This window comes from Heteronotia binoei, chromosome 15 (genome assembly GCF_032191835.1).
Source record: "Heteronotia binoei isolate CCM8104 ecotype False Entrance Well chromosome 15, APGP_CSIRO_Hbin_v1, whole genome shotgun sequence".
NCBI lineage: Eukaryota > Metazoa > Chordata > Lepidosauria > Squamata > Gekkonidae > Heteronotia > Heteronotia binoei.
The window spans coordinates 12,010,608-12,032,906 of record NC_083237.1 but is presented as its reverse complement, the minus strand read 5'-3'; the positions used below and the strand labels follow the sequence as shown (position 1 = coordinate 12,032,906).

General features: G+C 45.5%; 1 protein-coding gene across 1 annotated transcript; it reads right to left on the bottom strand.

The window, feature by feature from the left end:
- Positions 1-4,580: 4,580 nt before the first annotated feature.
- On the bottom strand, positions 4,581-20,898 carry LOC132583041 (vomeronasal type-2 receptor 26-like). Its single transcript, XM_060254707.1, has 5 exons — positions 20,614-20,898; positions 16,167-17,021; positions 13,197-13,325; positions 7,191-7,317; positions 4,581-5,482 (listed from the first exon to the last, which is right to left on the bottom strand). Exons 1-5 carry the CDS (start codon positions 20,896-20,898, stop codon positions 4,581-4,583), a joined length of 2,298 nt encoding a protein of 765 aa, XP_060110690.1.
- Positions 20,899-22,299: the final 1,401 nt, after the last annotated feature.

The following is a 22,299-nucleotide window of genomic DNA, read 5'->3' as shown; positions in this document are numbered from 1 at the left end:
TCAGACCAACACGGCTGCCCACCTGGATCAATTTCCGAAACATCATTTAGGGTGACTGACTGCAACGGAATTCCTCCACCTTTGATAGCCCTTAAAGTATGCTGCTTGTAATTTCAATCACAATGTCTTCTGGAGGCTGCCTTCTATGTGCTGTCAGAGTAGGAGGAAGCGAGTAAGGGTCAAGGAAGAAAAGAAAGATCCCAAATGGAAAACTGTACAAAATAAATTAGCCCAGATTTTTTTCAAGATCTCACACTTTTCACGAGAGAATTCGTGAACTATAACAGCTGCAGAGAAGAGCTGAGGGTCTATTGATCAGTCTACCCATCTGAGGTCATCTTTTCTGCCATTTTCTTCTCTACAGTGGGGGCTGATGGGCAGTCAGTTAACCAATCTGAAGGTCCCATCATGGTCGCTCGAGGCAAGCCAATATTCCTTGACTGTAGCTATCAATCATCTCTCCCAGTTTATCCGTTCTGGTACGTTCAGCATCCTGGTCAACCTCCCAAACTCTTTCTGAAGGATTTGAGCAACGATGACACAGAAGGAGCACGCCAAGGCTTCAACGCTGACCACAATAAAAACCTGAAAACCTTCAATATGAGGAAATCCATTAGCCGGTTGAGTGATTCTGCTGTCTACTTCTGTGCCGTGAGTGACACAGTGAGGCTGGCCGGAAGAGAGGCAGAACAAAAACACGCACAGAGAAGATTGAGGAATAGGATCGTTTCATTCACAATGTATTGAAGGACTTGGGGGCAATCCTTGGGTCAGGTAAATTCCTATACATGGTTGCCTGGAATCAAACTGTACTGGTTTCATTGTGACTTCCTTCTGAGTAAAGATGCATAGGATTGTGGATGACACAGTTCACACTCAAATCTGGATTTCACTCGGTCTCCATTGCTGCCTTTAGAACTAGAGGTATCCATACTTTGAAAGTCCAACAGAAGTTAGAAGCCAGAGTTAAACTAAACGATGGGCAGAAATGCCTTTAGGGGAAATTCTCTGAATTTCACTCAGTGAGCAATGGCCACAGTATCACATCAAGGGGTTTAAAAAGGCAGCGGAGAGCAAGAAATCATCCCCTCTTAAGTTTCCAGCATGCTGTGTACATTATAGGTACACAATAAAAATACACCATGCTACTATGAGAATTGCTGCTATAAAACCCCACTATTTATGAATTCCTGCTTTCTGGATCACCTGGAATTGCCTATGGTGGAAACATGGAGTTGGATTTCATATTTCTGACCCAGCAAAACTATTTTGATGTTCTTCCTACCTTCACAGAGATTGAATATTGCTCACACCTTCCACATCCTGTAGGTCATCAGGAATCTTTGAAATGCCTATCTTAGTCCCTTTTACATTTTTGATGTTGTTGTAGGTATTCTGGGAAGAGCTCAGAAGATCGACCAGCCTGGATCAGCCACAGCCTTGGAGAGAACATCATACAATCTTAGCTGTAATCTCTCCTTGGTTACCACTGAAAAAGTCCTGTGGTATCGACAGTTTTCTGGCCAAGCCCCTCAATATATTGCTGGTGCATTCCCAGGAAAGACTGCAGAAAGTGCTGATCCAAAGAGCACGTTGCATGTTCCTAAAGACAAGAAGTCTTCCATGCTCGTCCTCCACCACATCACCCTGGCAGATGCTGCTGTGTACTTCTGTGCTCTGAGTGACACACAGTGGATAAGGGAGGGACTCTTCCTGTGCATTAACCCACTCAAAGGCAGAGCAGGGGAGGAGCTGAGGCAGCCTGCCATGGAGAAGAAGAAGAAGACCATACATTTACACCCCACCCTTCTCTCTGAATCAGAGTCTCAGAGTGGTTTACAATCTCTATCTTCTTCCCCCAGAACAGACACCCTGTGAGGTAGGTGAGGCTCACAGCAGCTGCCCTTTCAAGGACAACTTTAGTCCCCCACAACAGACAACCTGTAAGGTGGGTGGGGCTGAGAGCACTCTCCCAGAAGCTGCCCTTTCAAGGACAACTCTTGCGAGAGCTATGGCTGACCCAAGGCCATTCCAGCAGCTACAAGTGGAGGAGTGGGGAATCAAACCTGGGTCTCCCAGATAAAAGTCTGTGCATTAACCACTCCACCAAACTGGCAACACACAACGTGCGAACCATAGCATGTTGTTCAACAGCTGATGCAGTGCAGGGGCTACAGTTGACTATTTCAGCCTAGGATGTCCCTGTTTCACATCCTAAATGTTGGTTAGCTTTAGGGAAGTCTGTGTGGTATAATGTTGGACTGTCTTGGGTGAGTCCAGGGCTTAAGCTCCCCCTCATCATGCAGTTTTGTGGACAACCATGAGGTAAATATCCCTCAGCTTTATCTGCCTCACAGGCTTTGTTGTGAGGCTAAAATGGAGGAGAGACCCACAAATGGCCAATTTACCTTCCTGGTAGAAGGCACGGGATTAAATATGGAAAAGATGGGTACATTAGTCACTAAACCTCTAGTCTGAATCATATACCTATAATATGAGCATGATAATACTGACATTATAAGGATGACAGAAATGAACACAGCAGGTCATGATCACCATCTTCAAGTACATGAAAGGCTGTCCTATAGAGGATGGTGCAGAATTCTTTTCTATAGCCCCAGAAGGTTGGGCCAGAACCAGTGGGTTGAAATTACATCAGAAGAGTTTCTGGCTCAACATTAAGAAGAACTTCCTGACCGTTAGAGAAGTTCCTCAGTGGAACAGGCTTCCTTGGGAGGTGGTGGGCTCTTCTTCCTTGGAGGCTTTGAGACAGAGGCTGGATGGCCATCTGATAGCAATGTGGATTCTGTGCATTTAAGGAGAGGTATTTGTGAATTTCCGGCATTATGCAGGGGGTTGGACTAGATGACCCTGGAGGTCCTTTCCAACTCTATGATTCTAGATGCTGTTGGAGGGAAAGTGTATTTGCATCAAGCTTTTAAATAAATAGCAGGCTTGAAAAACCAGCTGAATATGTAACAGTGGCAAGATTAATTAATTAATTATATAAACAGAAAACCACGGAAAGAATTTCAGCAGAAATTGCACGTCTGCTACTCATATTGTGGGAATAGTTACATTTCTTGATTTTTTGAATTGACGCATAATGTGTGTTGATTTCTAATTTGCTAAAAGACATGTTCCCACATGCGTCCTAGGTGCTTTTAAACTAACACCTGCTGCTGGCTGTATTGAACAATCAGAGATCAACCAAGAATACAAGGAGGGGCATGCAATGTCTGTCTTTCCCACAAGGAGCTGCCATAAGGTTTCACAGGAAGTTAAGGCCACACAATTCAGGGTAGGTAAGAACATTTCCTGCGCTGGCTTTGTCCTAATAAAACGGGCTGCGAGTTGATGTAAATGTTGCCTCTTCTGCACAACATAGGTGACAATGGAGTCCAGTAGCACCTTTTAGACCAACCATGTTTTATTCAAGGTATAAGCTTTTTGTGTACATGCACATTTCTTCATATACAATGAAATGGGAGAAAAAATATTCAAACTTTTAGAACGGTTGAGGAAAAAAATAGCATATGACATGATGTAGACATTTTGAGACAAAGCAGGGACAACAAGACAAGTGCACAAGGTCAATAGCTGCATGGATCCCATTAAAGGGAAACAACAGTTGAAGCAATAAATATGTCAAAATAAGAGATCAGTGTGTAAGAGAATCTTTTCTAATCACGGTCCGTAGTTACAGCTGCTGCTCTTTTTCATAGACCCAGACAGGCTCCTCCCCTTTGCCTTTGGTTGGGAAAAAACACCTGCTCCAAAATACCAAGGGAACCTAATAAAACCATTCTCTATTCATATAAAATGGTTAATTATCTCTTTTATTGGCTTTGGACATATTAGTACCATAAAGGGTAGACCAAGTTATGTAGCCAATGAGGGCAGAGCACATTTATTATTTTTTGTATAGAAACTTTTTACATGGATGTATGCAGGGGGTTTTTTGAGCAGGATCGCACAGGAATATAGTTCTGGTTGGCTTGGTGTCAGGGGGTGTGGTCAAATATGCAAATGAGGCACTGGTGGGCTTTTCCTACCAAAAAGCCCTATGTGGAACAATAGCGATATCACGGGGTGTGACCTAATATGCAAATAAGTCCCTGCTGGGCTTTTTCTACAAAAGAAGTCTTGGATGTATGTATAGAAACCAAAAAGAAAAAGATGGAAGTTCCAATACTTCCAAACTGGAGAGCCAGTTTGGTATTAGTGGTTAAGTATGCAGACTCTTATCTGGGAGAACCGGATTTGATTCCCCACTCCTCCACTTGAACCTGCTAGCATGGCCTTGGGTCAGACATAGCTCTGGCAGAGGTTGTCCTTGAAAGGGCAGCTGCTGTGAGAGCCCTCTCCAGCCCCACCCACCTCACAGGGTGTCTGTTGTGGGGGTGGAAGGTAAAGGAGATTGTGAGCCGATCTGAGACTCTTCGGAGTGGAGGGTGGGATATAAATCCAAAATCATCTTCTTCTTCTTCAAATTAGATATTTAGAAAATGGAACATCGACAGTATCCCTCCTGGACAGAAAACACAGAAAGAATACATAACGAACTACAGTGGGAGTCTTCATTTCTTCCTCCTTATGAGCAGCTCCCTGTTATTCAGTTCAGGCTTCAGCAGAATAATGTAGCACTTGGGGGAAAAAATACAGACCAGTAACCCTGCACTGGAAGTCATGATGGAGAAGATCTCCACGGCCACCATGTATTTCCCTTTGGTGCTCAGGTAGGTGGGGAAAAAAGACACCCAGACACTGCAAAAGATCAGCATGCTGAAGGTGATGAACTTGGCTTCGTTGAAGCTGTCTGGCAACTTCCTGGCAAAGAAAGCCGCAGTCAAGCTGATGAGAGACAGAAGTCCCATGTAGCCTAGGACAATGTCGAACATGAGGACAGACCCTTCATTACATTCAAAAATGATTTCCTCATCCATTGAGTCAGTGTCATAATTTGGAAAAGGAGGAGACGTCCCTAGCCACACAAGACAAATACCTGCTTGAACGAAGGAGCCAGAAAGCACAATCGCGTTGGCCATTCTTTTCCCCACCCACTTCCTCATGCTGGACCCTGGTTTGGTGGCCATGAAAGCTACAATCACAGTGATGGTTTTGGCCAAGACACAAGAAACAGCCACGGTGAAGATGATGCCAAAAGCAGATTGCTGGAGGAGGCAGGTCACCTTGCTTGGCTGTCCTAGGAAAAGCATAGAGCAGAGGAAGCAGAGCAAGAGGGACACCAGGAGAGCATAGGTGATCTCTCTGTTGTTGGCCTTGACAATGGGGGTATCTTTGTGCTTTAAAAAAATGGCGAGAACCAAAGCTGTGATCAGGAAAAAAGACATAGCAATAGAAGTCAAAGTGAATCCTAAAGGTTCTTCATAAGACAGAAAATGTAGCATCTTAGGCAGACATCGATCTTGGTTATTGCTTGGATAATCATCTTCTGGACACTTGACACAATCGTCCATGTCTGAAAAAAAAGAATAAGACTGCAGATTTATATCTCACCCTTCTCTATGAATCAGAGAGCGGCTTACAATCTCCTTTATCTTCCTCCCCCACAACAGACACCCTGTGAGGTAGGTGGGGCTGAGAGAGCTCTCCCAGAAGCTGCCCTTTTAAGGACAGCTCTGTGAGAGCTATGATTGACCCAAGACCATTCCAGCAGCTGCAAGTGGAGGAGTAGGGAATCAAACCCAGATAAGTGTCCGTGCACTTAACCACTACACCAAACTGGCTGATTACTTTCACTGCACCAAAGAGAAACAAGGGCTGATTACAGACAGGCATTTGGGGCTAGATTGGAGGCGTTCCACATCCGACTGGCCCAAAAAGAGCTGTCCCGATGCCTCCACATGCTCCCTGGGGAGGTGGCCCCATCCTGTCCTGCAGGCAGCTTCACGCGTTCACATAGGGAGGTGCCTCAAAAGCCAGACCGCTCTTTCCCCCTCACAAGTTAAGCGCTCAAGCGCTCATGCGCTCAAACACTCCTGGAAGTTTTTAAGGGGAAAAAATCCCAAAGTGGTTTGGGACAGCTTGGTCGTTTCATAGCCCAGGCAAGATGCTTCGCTTAGGCCCTTCTGCTTCCAGATGGCAAGGAGGCCACTGGCGTTCAGCTCAAATATTTGCTACCACTTCGGAAGTGGAAACTGTTGGAGCCACACTGTGGATGCCGGAGGATGGGGCGAGTACGGGATGTGGGCAGGAGGCAGATATTTGTGCGTGGAAGGATCTTTTTCTGGTCAATTTCTAAGCCATCTCTGAGTCGGCCCAAATTGTGCTCTGTAAGCAGCCAAGGAGTACCAAAGAGTTAAAACACATATCATGCAGGACTTGTCCCAAATCACTGAGAAACTGAGTGCCCTTTCGTTGCCGCCCATTTAGGTCCATTAAACTGATTTCAGTCCATTTGGTAGAAAGGGAGGGTCTCCAACCTGTAGACCGCAAGGTACTAATAGTTCTTTGGCTGCCAAAGAATAACTCATGTGGCTCCTAGAAGGCTTAGAAAAAGACTGCAAGAGAGCATGCATTTGCAACACTCATAGGCCAGGGAAGTCACCCAACCTGGTAGGGCTCTCTGCAGGAAGGGAGTTTCATTCTAGAGAGCTGTTAGTTCCTTTCCTGCAAGCGGCCAAAGTGAGAGTGAATAGCAATGGGAATGGGAACTCTTTCCTCAAGTGGGAAAGAGCAAGAAGTTAGATCCTGTTGGCTGAAGATCTGTGCCAGAACCAGATCCTGTTGGCTGAAGATCTGAGCCAGAACCAGATCCTGTTGGCTGAAGATCTGAAATCTCGGAAAAGCAGAGATGTCAGAGGCTTGCAATATATATAGAATGCTTAGGAGTGAGAGGCGGGAGCTTCCAGTTTTTCTTCTTGGGAGTTAGTGGTTTGCCCACTTTGTGATGGTAATTGTCAGGGGTGGAATTCTAAGCAGAAGCTCCTTTGCATATTAGGCCACACGTCCCTGATGCAGCCAACCTTCCAAGAGCTTACAGGGCTCTTTTCTGTAAGCTCTTGGAGGATTGGCTACATCAGCGGTGTGTGACCTAATATGCAAAGGAACTCCTGCTGGAATTCCACCCCTGGTACTTGTTCCTTTCCCATTATCTCGAGCTTGCTGTGGCCCAAATTGTGATCACTGATCATCTGAAATGTGAGAGTTGCACTGTTTTTGCCTACCCTTCTGACTTGACACCTTCCCTTTGGGACACTGGGAACAATCGTAACAGCAAAACTTCTTACTTTCTATTTTCTTCTTCTGAGAACCAGCCTGGCAGTGTGCGTTACACTCAGAAAGAGGTGGAATCTTTCAAAAAAGATCAGAGATCAAGACAGGAGCAATGAAACATCTTATCACTCAAGTGTTGTTCCAAGAAAGATGGGAACCATTGGTATCTACAAATACAGGTGTGTACAGAAAACTTCAAGCAGGGTTGGGGTGCTACCTATTAATTTGCTGCAATAAACTTTTACAATCGATCATTTGTCTAAGAACATACTGCAGAGTCCTCCAAATGATTGCTCAACACAGGGACTTCTATGAAAGGATTGTCAGTGGGTTGTGAGATGTGAAACCACAAAGACGTTCTCGGTAGGGGTGTGCAAAAAAAAAAAATACGGAATTACACGGATTCGGAAATACACGGGGCCAAAAAGATATGGAATATCATGTATTCCCTATTACAGTACTCGGAATAGCCGCATATACGGTAGATGCACGGCTATTTCCGAATATACGGCCCCATTATACCCTTTGGCCATTGAAATCAATGGCAAAATAGGGTATATTGGAAGCCGCCTGGAGGGGAGGGGGTTTGAGGGAGAGCCCCCAAATTTGTAGGAGACCTTCAAGGGACGCTCCCCTACAAACCCTCCAAGTCCCAAAAAGATTGGGCCAGGGGGTCCCATTCCAGATGCACCCAAAGAGGGTGCCCCCATCCCACCATTATACCCTATGGGCCATTGAAATCAATGGCAACATAGGGCATAATTAGGGGCTACTGGAGGTCAGGGAGTTTGAGGGAGAACCCGAAAAACTGCAGGAAACCCGCAGGGAACTCTCCCCTATAAAACCCCCAAGACCCAAAAAGATTGGGCCAGGGGGTCCCTGTCCTTGGGCTCCCCAAAAGGCCCATTGCCACCAATGATGCTGAAAGTCCAATTAGCCACTTCCTCCACTATAATTGCTGTGGGGAAGGTAGCTCTGGCCAGAGGGGGGTTTGAGGGAGAGGCCCCAAAACTGCAGAGCAGCTTCAGGGGACTCCCCAGCATGAAACCCCCCTGGCCTCAAAAGACTGCACCCATCAGTGGGCACCCCAAAAGGAACACTGCTCCCAATGGTGAGAAAAAACCAATTAGAGCCACTTCCTCACTGTAATTGTCGTGGGAAAAGTGGCTCTGGGGAGCAGAAGGTTTTGAGGAGAGCCCCCCAGACTGCTGTGCAGCTTCAGGGCACTGTCCCACACAAAACCAACAAGGCCAAAAAATAATTGGATCAGGGGGTCCAATTCCTGGGGCACCCAAAGCCGAACCTAACTTCACACCAGATAATCTCTATAGGACCCAAATGCACTACATCCCTCTATCTACTTTATGAACCCTGCAGGCCTGGAACCAATATAAACCCAGTTGCCAATGTCACTGCCACACAAAACACAATCTACTCAAGGTCTGCCCTGCATACCTGGCTGCAGGAAACCCAGATGCCAGCTCTCCAGCCCTGCCCCAAACAACATGGGGAGAGCTGTCCAAGCACAACAAGCCTGCTGGTTCTGGGTCTCTCACCCAGGTGCCAGCTTCCCTACCACAGAACACACAATCTACAGATGCCAGCTCTCCAGCCCTGCCCCAAACAACACGGGGAGAACTGGCCAAGCACAACAAGCCTGCTGGTTCTGGGTGTCTCACCCAGGTGCCAGCTCCCCCCCCCCCAAAAAAAAACAAAAAATCAGAACCAGGAAAAGGGACAACAGGAGAAGGCCAAGAAACTCAACTGTTAAAAAAGTGGCCTTTTAAACAATGAAAATTAGGCCAAACAGCACCCCCCCCCCCAAGAACCAGAACCAGAAGAGAAAAGGAACAACAGCAGCACAACACAAGAGCTACAAATCAAACACAGAATCCTTTTAAAACAGTAAAAAACTTAACTTTTAACAATACAAGAACTTTCCCAACCCCTCCTCCCCCCAAAAAAACTTTACTCTAACCCCAAGAAATCCAAGACACCCAAATCAAGAAAAGTAAAAGGACACTGCACTTTTAAAAGTCCTCTCACTAAAGTAAGATACGGGCAAATTGGCAAACCCCCCACCCCATGCCCCCATCCCCAGCAGAACCCCCTAACCCCAAATAAGCTACCCAGTACTCACCCACCCAAATCTGGATAAGTAAAGGGACTCTGAGTCTTAAAAAGTCCTTTTACTAACTAACTAAAATAAAAACAAGAACCCCAAGACTGCCTTACCTTAGACGTCTTCTCTTCTCAAGGCAGGTCAGGAAAGGCTGAGAGAGAGCAGCAGCAGCTGAGGCCACAGGCCAGCGCAGCACAATCTCTCTCTCATACCAACACAAAACACAACAGCAATGGAATGGAGTCCAGCCAGGCAGACTCTGACCCTACACAGAGCAGTTTCATAAAATAGCACTGCTCTGTGACTGGTCAGAGAACACTGTTTACTTGGATACCCAAGTACAAAAGAACAAGTACAAAAGAACAAGTACAAAAGAACAAAAGAACAACAATGTAGCTGATGGCTGAGGGATTAGCCCAGCCATCAGCAGCACAAAAGCCTTTCAAAGTATGCATTTGCAATGCATTTTGCAAATGCATGCTTTGGATTGGCTGCTGGGGCTCCTCTTCCCCTCCGTCCCTGATCCCAGGGAGCTATGGGAGAGGCGGGAAAAGGCTTCCAAAGGCAGGAAAGGAAGCAAGCAGCTCCCCTGAGGCTGCAGAAACTGCTTTCCCGCCTTTTCCATTGACTTCCGTACACTTCCGAATATCTATACGGAAGTATACAGGGAGCCATATATGGCTCCCGTTCAATGGTCTGAAAATGGAATCGGAAGTATACGGTGCCGTATACTTCCGAATCGGGGTGATTCGGTGGTCTATGCGGTTCGGCCGAACCGAATGCACATCCCTAGTTCTTGGTCTTTCCCTGGCATTTCCGTCACAGTTTCATAATTTCATAATAATTTAAATAAGTGAATGTGAAATATTTCACAGAGCTTCACAGGTATTTATTAAATTGTTTTCTAAGTTTGCGGGAACAGATATACTCAGCACTCCTGTTAGTTTCACCATGGGTGCTTTGACACAAGAGATTTGGCCTGACCTAGCCACGCCTCCCATTTGGGTTAAATGTGCATGATCACACAAGCACATGTGCCCTCTGAGCTGCACCTGTTCTCACCCCATCTCTAGACAGCTCCTATCTGGATAAAAAAGCCACCTGAATTTTCCTGGTAGTCTCCCCCTGAATCGCATTTAGGTCGCATATTCGCTGGCCATCTGAATGTCCAAGTGCGACCAGAGCTGGCACTTCCATTAACCAATATTTGCCAATTGCCTCAGCCGCTGTCCTTTGCAGGGCACATTGTTTCTGGGCACTGAGCGCTCAGAGGAACTCTTCCAGCTCCCTCAGCACCGAGAAACAAACGGCACTTTCAGTCCTGGGTGAACTCGGAGAGTGCCCAGGACTGAAAGCGCGAGTTGTTCCTTCAGCTTTGAGGGATTGGAGGATTTTCCTCCATTCCCTCAAAGCCGAAAGAGCTGCGTTTCCCTCCCCTCGCATCTTCTGAGGGCACAGGGGAAGGGAAAGGCTACTGTTCCTTCAGCTTTGAGGGATCAGAGGATTTTCCTCCATTCCCTCAAAGTCAAAAGAGCCGCATTCCCCTCCCCTTGCATCCTCTGAGGACACAGGGGAAGGGAAAGACTGCTGTTCATTTGGCTTTGAGGGATCAGAGGATTTTCCTCCATTCCCCCAAAGCCAAAATAGCCGTGTTTCCCTCCCCTCGCATCCTCTGAGGGCGCAGGGGAAGGGAAAGGCGATGTGTTCCTTCGGCTTTGAGGGATCAGAGGATTTTCCTCCATTCCCTCAAAGCCAAAAGAGCCGCGTTTCCCTCCCCTCGCATCCTCTGAGGGCGCAGGGGAAGGGAAAGGCTTCTGTTCCTTCGGCTTTGAGGGATCAGAGGATTTTCCTCCATTCCCTCAAAGCCAAAAGAGCCGCGTTTCCCTCCCCTCGCATCCTCTGAGGGTGTAGGGAAGGGAAAGGCGATGTGTTCCTTTGGCTTTGAGGGATCAGAGGATTTTCCTCCATTCCCTCAAAGCCAAAAGAGCCGCGTTTCCCTCCCCTCGCATCCTCTGAGGGTGTAGGGAAGGGAAAGGCGATGTGTTCCTTTGGCTTTGAGGGATCAGAGGATTTCCCCCTGATCCCTCAGAGCTGAAAAAGTGGCACTGAGTGCCCAGCGCCCAGCATGATGATTTCACAGTGATGCCATCATGGTGCGCACGCACAAGATGCACATGCAAGTTTTAACTTGGGGGTCGCATGTTGGGGTTCTGCCTTGGGCAGCAGAACTTCACACGCCAAGCCTGGGTGCGACTCGTAAGTGGAAGAGCAGTGTGATCATGCCAAGCCTTTTCCGTCACATTCAGCGTTCCCCCCCCCTCTCCAACCCTGCTTCGAGTAGTGCTTGTGAGCTTCTCTGCTTGAGCGCACACACTGAAGAGTTTTATTTAAAACCCTTTTCGTGATGGGTGCATGGTTGAGGTGCACTAGTAATCTGAATGGGCAACAATGGACCATTGCTGGGATCCTGCCACTTCAATAGCTAGTGTCTGATCCCTCTGAAACTGTTGTGCATGCAGACTAAGGTTGTGTATAAGCAAAAGATGTTCCAGCCTGGCTCATTGGAGCCTGCATAACTGAGCTTGGGGACTCAGGAACATTGGGCAGTAGGATCTAAATTCCTGCTGCCCTGCTCCAATCACGGGCCCCTGCTGGTTTGAATGATCCAATGGCGTCCTAGCACGGGAACCTTTACGTGTATATAGTTGGCCCTGTTCTTCAGTCTTAGAATTCAGCTTTTGCCATACTGTATCTAATAAAGGAGCTATGGTCACTACAACAGTGTCTCTTCCTCGCATGGATCCCACTATATTATAGAACAGACCAAACTCAAGTGAGTTTTTTTGCGATGAGATAATATCGCGTCAATTTCCCGGTGTGATAGCATCCTTTAAGCACTGATAAGTGAGAAACTTCAGGTTGTGCTGCAAAGGAAATTCTGGTGCCAAAATCTCTAAACCAAAAGAAGATGATGATATTGGATTTATATCCCACCCTATACTCTGAATCAGAGTCTCAGAGAGGTCACAAATCTCCTTAACCTCCCCCCCCCCTCACAACAGATACCCCGTGAGGTAGGTGGGGCTCTCTTACAGTAGCTGCCCTTTCAAGGACAACTCCTATGAAACCTATGGCTAACCCAAGGCCATTCCAGCAGCTGCAAGTGGAGGAGTGGGGAATCAAACCCGGTTCTCCCAGATAAGAATGTACGCACCTAACCACTACAACATGTCAAGCACGGTAAAATTCCACTGGTAATTTATTGTTTTAGGGTCCTCCATAAAGCTGGCCTGTGAAATATCATGGATGACCAAGGTCTATTAACTCTGTTATTCTTTTCCCCTCCCCCTTCTTGCTTTATTGCTTGCAAAGTAGAAGTAGAGGGAAACGAAACTAACTTGAGAAAGAGTAATCAGCACCTTCCCATACATTCCTGTTAGGGAGTGTGGCACATCTGGGGAAAGCAAGGACGGAGTCCTGATAACACTATGAGAATGTAGACATTTATGATAGTTTATGTGTGAGAGCGCATCCCTCGCCCCCACCTTTTGGCATCCTTTTGAAGTATGCCTTAAAAGTATTGTATCAATGTATCTTTAGCATCACTCTCAAGAATCTGTTACACAGAAAGTATTGGTCTATCAATAAACATAGTTTTGTATCAAACCTGACTTGTCATTGAAACCGCATGCTTGACACACCAAACTGGTCTCCTGGGATGTCCAGACATCTATACCTGATCAAAATCTGCTTGCCATACAATTAAATCTTCATGAATGATTAATTCTTTTCCTCCCAGAGTTATGGGATCCAGCCTTCCAATATGCACACTCACGGAAGACTTGTTTGGGAATGTGACCATGTTCATGAGATCAAATCCTTTCTCTACTTCCCTATGGCTGTTAAAAGATACTTTTTCTTCTGCTGAGTTGTTAAACGCATTGCCTTGAAGAAACTGGTGGAGCTGGTTGAAAAAGAAAATAAATGTGTGTTTAAGCATCAAAGTGTTTTCATTTGTCATTGAGAGATTCTGAAACCCTTTTCCTTGCTGACATATCTTATTTGCTTCCTTCCACATCCAAAGGAAGATGTGTTCTTCAGCTTTTTTTGAGGGGGAGAAAGACAGGATATCTTATGCTCGCAAGTTTTTTTGTAACAGCAACTCCTTTTTGTTTAGCAGGAACTCCTTTGCATATTAGGCCACACCTTCTGATGTGCCCAATCATCCAAGAGTTTACAGGGCTCTTAGTATAGGGTGTACTGTAAGCTCTAGGAGGATTGGCTCCAACATGGGGGTGTGGCCTAATTTGCAAATGAGTTCTTTCTAAATAAAAACAACAAAAAAGCCCTACTCACAATGTAATCACCAGTACCTCTAATTAAGGGATCAGGTAGTAGCTAGAAGGTAATGTGAAAGACCCCGGAGAGCAGATGGCAGTTATTTAGACAAGTGGTCTGCAGCCTTTTTAGTCACCAGGGACCAGTTTTGCTGCCACTGCCGCCACCACGGCCCTCCCTAGGGTTGCCAAGTCCAATTCAAGAAATATCTGGGGACTTTGGGGGTGGAGCCAGGGGCAAGGGTATGACAAACAGAATTGAACTCCAAAGGGAGTTCTGACCATCACACATAAAAGGCACCGCACATCTTTTAAATGCCTTCCTTCCATAGGCAATAATGAAGGGTAGGGGCACCTTGTTTTAGGGCTCATAGAATTGAACTCCCTGGTCCAAACTTTTTGAAACTTGGGGGGTATTTTGGGGAGAGGCACTGAATGCTATGCTGAAAATGTTCTGCCTTTACCTCAAAAAACAGCCCCTTCAGAGCCCCAGATACCCACGAATCAATTCTCCATTATTTTTTATAGGAATAAGTCTCCATACGGAATAACAGAGTTCCCAGCAGACATTTCCCTCCATTCCCCCTGCTTTCTGATGACCGTGAATCGGGGGGGGGGGGGGCTCCAATCTGAGGGATCCTCTGCCCCCACCTGGAGATTGGCAATCGTAACCCACCACTCTCCCTCCCCCGCTAGCAGAGGCACCTGGAGGCTTAGAGACAGCCCTACCTGCTTCAGCAGGGCCCCGGATGATTCAATGGTTTGAAAAGCAGGCTGAAGGAGGAAGAGTTTCACCCTCACTTCTGGAAGTGAGGGGGGGGGGAGAAGCCTCCTTCAGCGCTCTTCAAATAACAGAATCAGCCCGGTTCCTGCTGAAGTGGTAGAGCTGAGCCTCATCTCCCCTCTGATCACGTGGGGAGGGGGGGGCACAATGAGGCTCGGCTCTACTGGGCTGATTCTATGTTATTTGAAGCGGGCTGAAGGAGGCTTCTTCCCACCACTCACTTCTAACCTGCTCTTCAAACAACTGAATCAGCCGGGGGCCCTGCCAAAGCGAGTAGGGCTGTCTCCAAGCCTCCTGGCTCCTCAGCTCATGGGGGAGGGGGGCAGAACAAGGCGTGGCACTGGGGAAGGGAGGGAAGGGGAGTGGAGGTGGAGGGCCATGGTGCCTCATATATGGGGGACAGAGCGGAGTGCCGCTTTACGGCACTGTGAAGGGCAAGTGGGATGGTAGCAGTGGGGGGGGGGTGCATCCCAGTTGCCAACAGGCCACAGCCTGGTAGTAGGCCACAACCTGGGGATTGGGGACCCCTGATTTAGCAACCAGGAAAAAACAAAGACAATACTCTCCATGTACAAAATAATATCCAAATATAATTATAGTGATTTCTACACAATATTACATTATAGTGACAGCAATATAAATTCAAAGTAACAAAAATACCAATCCTAAGCACACAACTTCGCTACTGTTCATAAGATGATGCAATATTCATTCAATACAATCCAACGAAGTTACCAAAACCAGTCCGTTCTCATTTTGGAACTGATGATTCTTCTTCTGGGACTGTCCTTGTTTATTTAGATGCAGTAGTCTGGTGGTGCCTAAATTCATTACAATCCACTGTTTTCCCAGGCTTTATTTAAAGAAAATTATTTAATTTTCCTACTCAGAAGGTTGCTGCCGTTTTCTGTCTGTCAGCATTTTGTCACGGACAGATGGAAAATGGCAGCGGCGTTCTGCAGAGAAATTATTAAAATAAGCAAGGATGGTCCCAGAAGAAGGATAATCAGATCTGAAACAAGAACGGACTGGTTTTGGTATCATCGTTGGACTGTATTGAATGAATATTGCATCATCTTATGGAGAGTAGCGAAGTTGTGTGCTTAGGATTGGTATCTTTATCTCTGTGAATTTATATTGCTGTCACTATAATGTAATATTGTGTAGAAATCACTAGAATTATATTTGGATATTGTTTTGTACATGCAGAGAATTTTCTTTGTCATTTCCTGGTTGTAAAACCTTCGTGGTCCCGGAATTTGTTGAAGTCATTTCGACAAGACTGATCTGGTCAAAGCAGTGGCCTCACTCGGTTCATATGCGTTTACAGGTTTCAAATAAAGAAGGTAAGACAAATCACAACACACTGACTATGGGCATTGTACACATGTGTTGTGGGTTCCACGTGTTGCTCATGATGGAATAAGTTGGATGTTGTGGCAATCCGTTCACTAAAATAAAAATATATAGGGAAGACTAAAATAAAAACATATAGGGAAGACTAAAATAAAAACATATAGAGAAGACTAAAATAAAAACATATAGGGAAGACTAAAATAAAAACATATGGGGAAGACTAAAAGAAAAACATATAGGGAAGACTAAATGTATAGTTAAGAAGAGGAATAAGAAGAATTGCAGATTTAGGGAAGACTAAAATAAAAACATATAAGGAAGACATTACCTGCCAAGGTTGAAGTTCTTGAAAGTCAGACCTTTCCCCACTCTTTCTAGTTCTAAGGTTAAATCTAGAGGAGTGTGCTCTATGCAAAGCATGGGCCACAGCATAGACAGCGTTGTAGATGCTGTAACTGTGGCCACTCATGTCCATGTCAAAAACTTCCCTATGAAGGCTTTCCAACTTCTCCTCTCCTGTACAAGAACCATCGATTTCTGGGGACTCCTCTCTATTGACAAATGTACAGACAAATGCTTGCTCCCAGAAGAACTTCAGAAAATGATTTTCTTCTGCCCCAGAAGGTTTGTGGTCTTGAAGAAATGTACGGAAACCCGGAAGTTCATGCGAGTGAATGGTAAAAGAGATTGCCCCGTGGAAGAAGTGAAAATCAAAGGATCTTTGCAACGCTGTTAAGGCAAAATCAATCTGGGCTGTTAAAATCCACACCTTGCCACATGTATAGTTATATTGAAATGTTTGGAAAAAAAAATACGTGTTCAGGATCATCACTGTCCTTGTATCTCCGTAGAGTATAATTGTACTGATTTTTCGGTCTGGGAGATAGATATCTCTTTTTGTAATTAGAGCAACAATATCAGCTATGTCATTCATATCTGCTTTTGTTGCCATTTTTTTACTGAAAGCCAAACAGATTCCTTTCCTGGACAGCAACAGCTCCAAGGTTTGCAAGAAATGTTCTCCACTGTCATCATCCATGGCCCAGAGTCCCACCCACGTCCATCCAAAATGGAGAAGCAGCTGAAGAATCCCAGGATATTGACGAGCTTCATTAGGCACCATGCGGTAAAAGTAGAACTCTTTCCCATCACTGTCCTCTGAGGCAAATGATCCATAGGTGAGCTATGGAAGGAAAAGTACGGTTATTATATAAAAAAGAGCTCCGTGGCGTAGAGAGGTAAGGCTGCAGGACTGCGGCTGGAGTCCTCTGCTCATGACCTGAGTTTGATCCCAGCAGAAGCTGGGTCAGGAAGCCGGGTTGAGGTTGATTCAGCCTTCCATCCTTACGAGGTCGGTCAAATGAGTCCCCAGCTTGCTGTGGGGAAAGTGTCAAAGACTGGGGAAGGCAATGGCAAACCACCCCGTAAAAAGTCTGCCATGAAAACATTGTGAAAGCAGCGTCACCCCAGAGTCGAAAAAGACTGGTGCTTGCACAGGGGACTACCTGACCTTTACCTTTATTATATCAAAAGGTCAGGAAGAATTTTCTTAGGGTTTTACCTAGTGATTCATGGTATATTTGCTGATATGATGGTTGATATGGAAGAAGAGTTGAAGTCTAGGGTGTAGATTTGTATAGCAGAAAGTGTCAACGTTCCCTCTAAGCTGCAGAGTCTTGTGAGTAAAAATTCCACTTTGTGAACTACTGGCATTAAAGCTGTGAGCTCCTGGCATTAACGTTGTGAGCTACTGTATACGTTATTATGCTCTGGGGTCATACTTCTTGAGGTAAGACAAAAATGTGTGAGCTGGATGCTAAAAATCTGTGAGCTAGCTCACGCTAACTCAGCTTAGAGGGAACACTGGTCAGTGTTCTATTTGAACAGGCCTCCCAGTACTGTAAGAAACCCATGGTGCAGAGTTTTAAAGCTGCAGTACTGCAGTCCTAAGCTTTGCTCACACCCTGAGTTCGATCACCGGTGGAAGCTGGGTTTTCAGGTAGCCGGCTCGAGGTTGACTCAGCCTTCCATCCTTCCAAGGTCAGCAAAATGAGTACCCAGCTTGCTGGGGGGAAAGTGTATATGACTGGGGAAGGCAATGGCAAATCACCCCGTAAAAAGTCTGTCGTGAAAACGTTGTGAAAGCAACGTCACCCCTGAGTCGGAAACAACTGGTGCTTGCACAGGGGACCTTTCCTTTTTCCTTCCTTAAGACCCCTCACAATTTCAAGTGAATTTAACCAAAGAGTGCAATTTTACCCTTAAACTTTGTTCTTGTTGTTGTTGCAGGTATATCTATTTCAACAGATTCCTATCAGGGGAAAACGTTCCCAGACACGAGTATTAAAAAAGAAAGGAAAAGAAACAGAACTCAGGCTTCATTCACCTAAAGAGTGATTAACACGTGGAATTCACTGCCACAGGAGATGGTGGCAGCTACAAACTGGGATGGCTTCAACAGGGGATTGGATAAATATATGGAGCAGAGGTCCATTAGTGGCTATTAGCCACAGCACAGCTTGCTGGGGGGAAAGTGTAGATGACTGGGGAAGGTAATGGCAAACCACTCCGTAAAAAAGTCTGCCATGAAAACGTCATGATGTGACATCACCTCAGAGTCGGAAACGACTGGTGCTTGCACAGGGGTCCACCTTTACCTTTTTATCATGGGAACTCTCTGTCTGGGTCAGTGATGCTCTGTAGTCTTGGTGCTTGGACGAGGGGTGCACAGTGGGAGGGCTTCTAGTGTCCTGGCTTCACTGGTGTACCTCCTGATGGCACCTGGGTTTCGACCACTGTGTAACACAGTGTTGGACCAGATGAGCTATTGGACTGATCCCACATGGCTTCTCTTATGTACTTACTTATTTGATTTTAATATTGTTACAGTGACTGACTTTTTAAAAAAGCATTCTGCTGATGACACTGCATCTGACATCCTTCCTTTGTGCCACATTGCTTGTTTCCCATCACAAAGTCAGGAAAGAGGGACCTTTTTTTAGGGTCACTGAGGAATGTTGAAATGGCAGCATAGCTAATGTTGTCTATCCATTAAAGAACTCTCAAATTTCAAGAAAACTGAGCCTTAGGGTACAATTCTACATAGGGCTTTTTTTGTAGCAGCAACTCCTTTGCATCTTAGGCCACATACCCCTGATGTAGCCAATCCTACTGAAGCTTACAGGCCCTGGACTAAGAGCCCTATAAGCTCTTGGAGGATTGGCTACATCAGGGGTGTGTGGCCTAAGATGCAAAGGAATTCCTGGTACAAAAAAAGCCCTGATTCTACAGATCTTGCATAAGTTTTCCCCAGCAGTTGCCCCATGCAGAAACAAGAAGTGCTCCACCTCCACAAAGGAGAGGCAGGGAAGGAGACTGGTGGCTCTCTGCACCTTGTCTGCAAAACTGTTTGGCTAGGATCACTTTGTGCTTCTCCCTTGCGCAGATCTTGTAAGGCAGGAGAAATGGCATTGCCCAAGAAATGAGTCAAATCAAAGAAAAACAAAAATATACTTTAATATTGGTAAATACCACATGCACAAGAGAGACAGAGACAGAGAGAGACAGAGGGAGATAGAGAGAGAGCCACTGTTTGTGGGAGGATGTGTGCAATTCCCAATAACCAAGGATTTGTCTTCTTATTCTGGGAAACCAATGTAAAGACCCAAACCAATGATTTCCATGTCGATATTCAGCTTGGGAATTTTGCCATGCACATCCCTAGTATAAATGTACATTGAATCACAGAAGCACAAAAGGAGTTAAAGAAACATACCAGACTGATTGCTTCTCATACTCTGATGGGTGAAATCTTGTCAGAAAGTTTCTGTATTAGTTCCCCCCCCCCCACACCCTTCGGCCATTTTCAGACTGTCACTTTTTCAGAATGGGGAGCCAGAAAAATGTCTCTTACTCGTGCTATGTATAATCCAAAATAACACGTTGTGAAGGTACTATGCATCAGGCGGAAAAGTGCTACAGGGAAATTAGGTTTGCCAAGGTCCAAGCGGGCCTAGAGTTCTCCAGGAATTGCAGATGATCTCCATATGGCAAAACTTAACACCCCTGGAGGAAATGGCAGCTTTAGAGGGTGGGCTCTATGGAAGGACATCCTAAGTGATTCCCTTCAGCTCTCCAGTTGGTGAAGAGCCAGTTTGGTGTAGTGGTTAAGTGTGCGGAGGACCGGGTTTGATTCCCCACTTCTCTACCTGCAGCTGCAGCTGCTGGAATGGCCTTGGGTCAGCCACAGTTCTCGCAGAGTTGTCCTTGAAAGGGCAGCTTCTGGGAGAGCTCTCTCAGTCCCGCCCACCTCACGGTGTGTCTGTTGTGGGAGAAGAAGATAAGCCTCTCTGAGACTCTGATTAAGAGAGAAGGGTGGGGTATACATCTATGGTCTTCCTTCTCCTCCTTCTGCTCCTCCAAACTGTGCTTTCACCCAGCTTTGTCTCCAGGAATTTTTCACACTGAAGTTAACAACCCTAGGTGAACCTGTCTTTCCCTCTAAAAACTATGGAAGTTCCGAATGAATATAGGAAAGAATTACAATTGGTGTCAGAATTATAATACAGAAAATTAATACAAAACTACAGAGTCTATAGATGAGACTTCTGGGAAATTGTAATGGGGAAAAGCCCTTTTAAAAAGCTTCTTTTTAGACTACTCTCTAGTTACCTCTCTCCCTCCTTGTGGACCATAACAGTGCGCACAGAATAGAGCTAGATGTTCTGTCAATCTCCCCGTCCGAAAACCCTTGTTCCCCCACATGTGTATCCCACCTGTGGAATCTTGAAGAGATCCAAGAGGTTTGCCATGTACAATGAGCTCTCACGCTGAATACTCCCAATGACAGCGATGAGGTTTTTCTGGAGGTCACATTTGTAGTTAGGGACAAAATGGCGTGATTTGAAGAGCAGCTCCAGTGTGGTCTGATAGGTGAACCTCTCATCATGGTGGTTGTCATAAATGTGGAACCCAAGAGTGAGATTGGGCAAGATGCTGGGGTTCTCGTTGATCTCTTTTACAGCAAAGACCAAGGCCAGGATGTGCTGGTAGAACTTCATAATCCTTCTGCATACAAAGATAAATCCCTGTCTTCTACTGATATAGCTTTCATGATCCATCAGGAAGGGCACTGCTATTTGCGATGTGCTTCAACATCATTTGGACTTCCTTGCATTATCACCCAACTAAATGTCCTCAGAAAGTTCATGCTACTGTCATTGCTTGCTCTTCAAAATCTACAGACCACTTATCCCTTGAGGCATGCTCTCTCTCTCTCTCTCCTCAATTTCCTTTCCTTCCAAAGTTACACATTTCAAACATGTTCAAGGAAAATGCACAGACTGTTCACTAATTCTCTTAAACTATCCTAAGCAAAACAGGTTTTGCTAAGATACAATTAGTGAATTAAAAGAACCTAAAGCTTTCTTCAACTTACACTCAACCCAGAATTTCTTGCATTTCATGGCCCCTTGATCTTGCTTTTATTTTTTTTTTTCCATTCCTACTTCCTCAATAGACTGCCTAGTAAGGAATGCAGTCCCTGGAATATAATGAGAGCCACAGCTATTGTCAAGCATGCATATTTCTGTGTGCCATGATGGTCCATAAGACAAAGAGCAGAACACCAACCTCTCCTGCTCCCTCCTCTTTTACAACCTAAGAGCAAGTAATAAATCCATCTGGCCCAAGGATGTTTAGGTTAGCCTTGCTGGTAACAGTGAGATGTGCCTCTCCCCCAGATTCACACAGCCAGGTCTTATCTGCTCTCAGAGAAAGTGTGAGAAAGGGAGATGTTTTTAATAGCCTACATTCCTTAGTAATAAAAGAGATACTACATAGTAACCTTTGAACCCGTGACTCAAATTGCATCTGTATGTTATCCTTTGAAGCTATCCTATAAAGCAACTATGTAAGTCTGCATACGTCATTACTTCCAAGGATTCTGTCCTTGGTAAAGCTATGGAGTTTCTACAATAAAGCAACTTTTGATTCAATAACAAAAGACTGATTATTGAGAAATATCGAAGCTTGACACCTATGTTAGAATCAATGTTCCCTCTAAGCTGTAGAGTCTTCTGAGCAAAAATTCCACTTTGTGAGCTACTGGCATTAAAGTTATGAGCTACTGCATGAATCAGTGTGCTCTGGGGTGATCCTTCCTGAGCTAAGACAAAACTGTGTCAGCTGGAGACTAAATATCTGTGAGCTCGCTCACGCTACCTCAGCTTAGAGGAAACACTGGTTAGAATAACGTTTTCTTAATTGCAAAGATGCCACTTCTTGTTGTTGCAGCAGAATAACATGGCTACACCCCTGGAAGCTTGGGGGTCCTTTCTTAGAGCTGATCTGTGCCTAACAGACTTGACGCAGGGGTTGGGGTGGGGAAATCACTTACTCAGAACCCTGAAGCAACGGCCACGATGGGAGTTCTTTAAAATTTGTTGCATGGTGGTTATAAA

Bases quoted from the DNA above. Each gene is read 5' to 3' on its own strand.
- LOC132583041 (XM_060254707.1), bottom strand. From the start codon at position 20,898: ATGAAGTTCTACCAGCACATCCTGGCCTTGGTCTTTGCTGTAAAAGAG. The intron at 7,318-13,196 runs GTGAGTGTGCAT...CTTTTTTGAAAG, and splicing joins CATTCCCAAACAAGTCTTCC to ATTCCACCTCTTTCTGAGTG. The intron at 5,483-7,190 runs GTAGGCAAAAAC...CTTTTTTTTCAG, and splicing joins GAAGGTGTCAAGTCAGAAGG to ACATGGACGATTGTGTCAAG.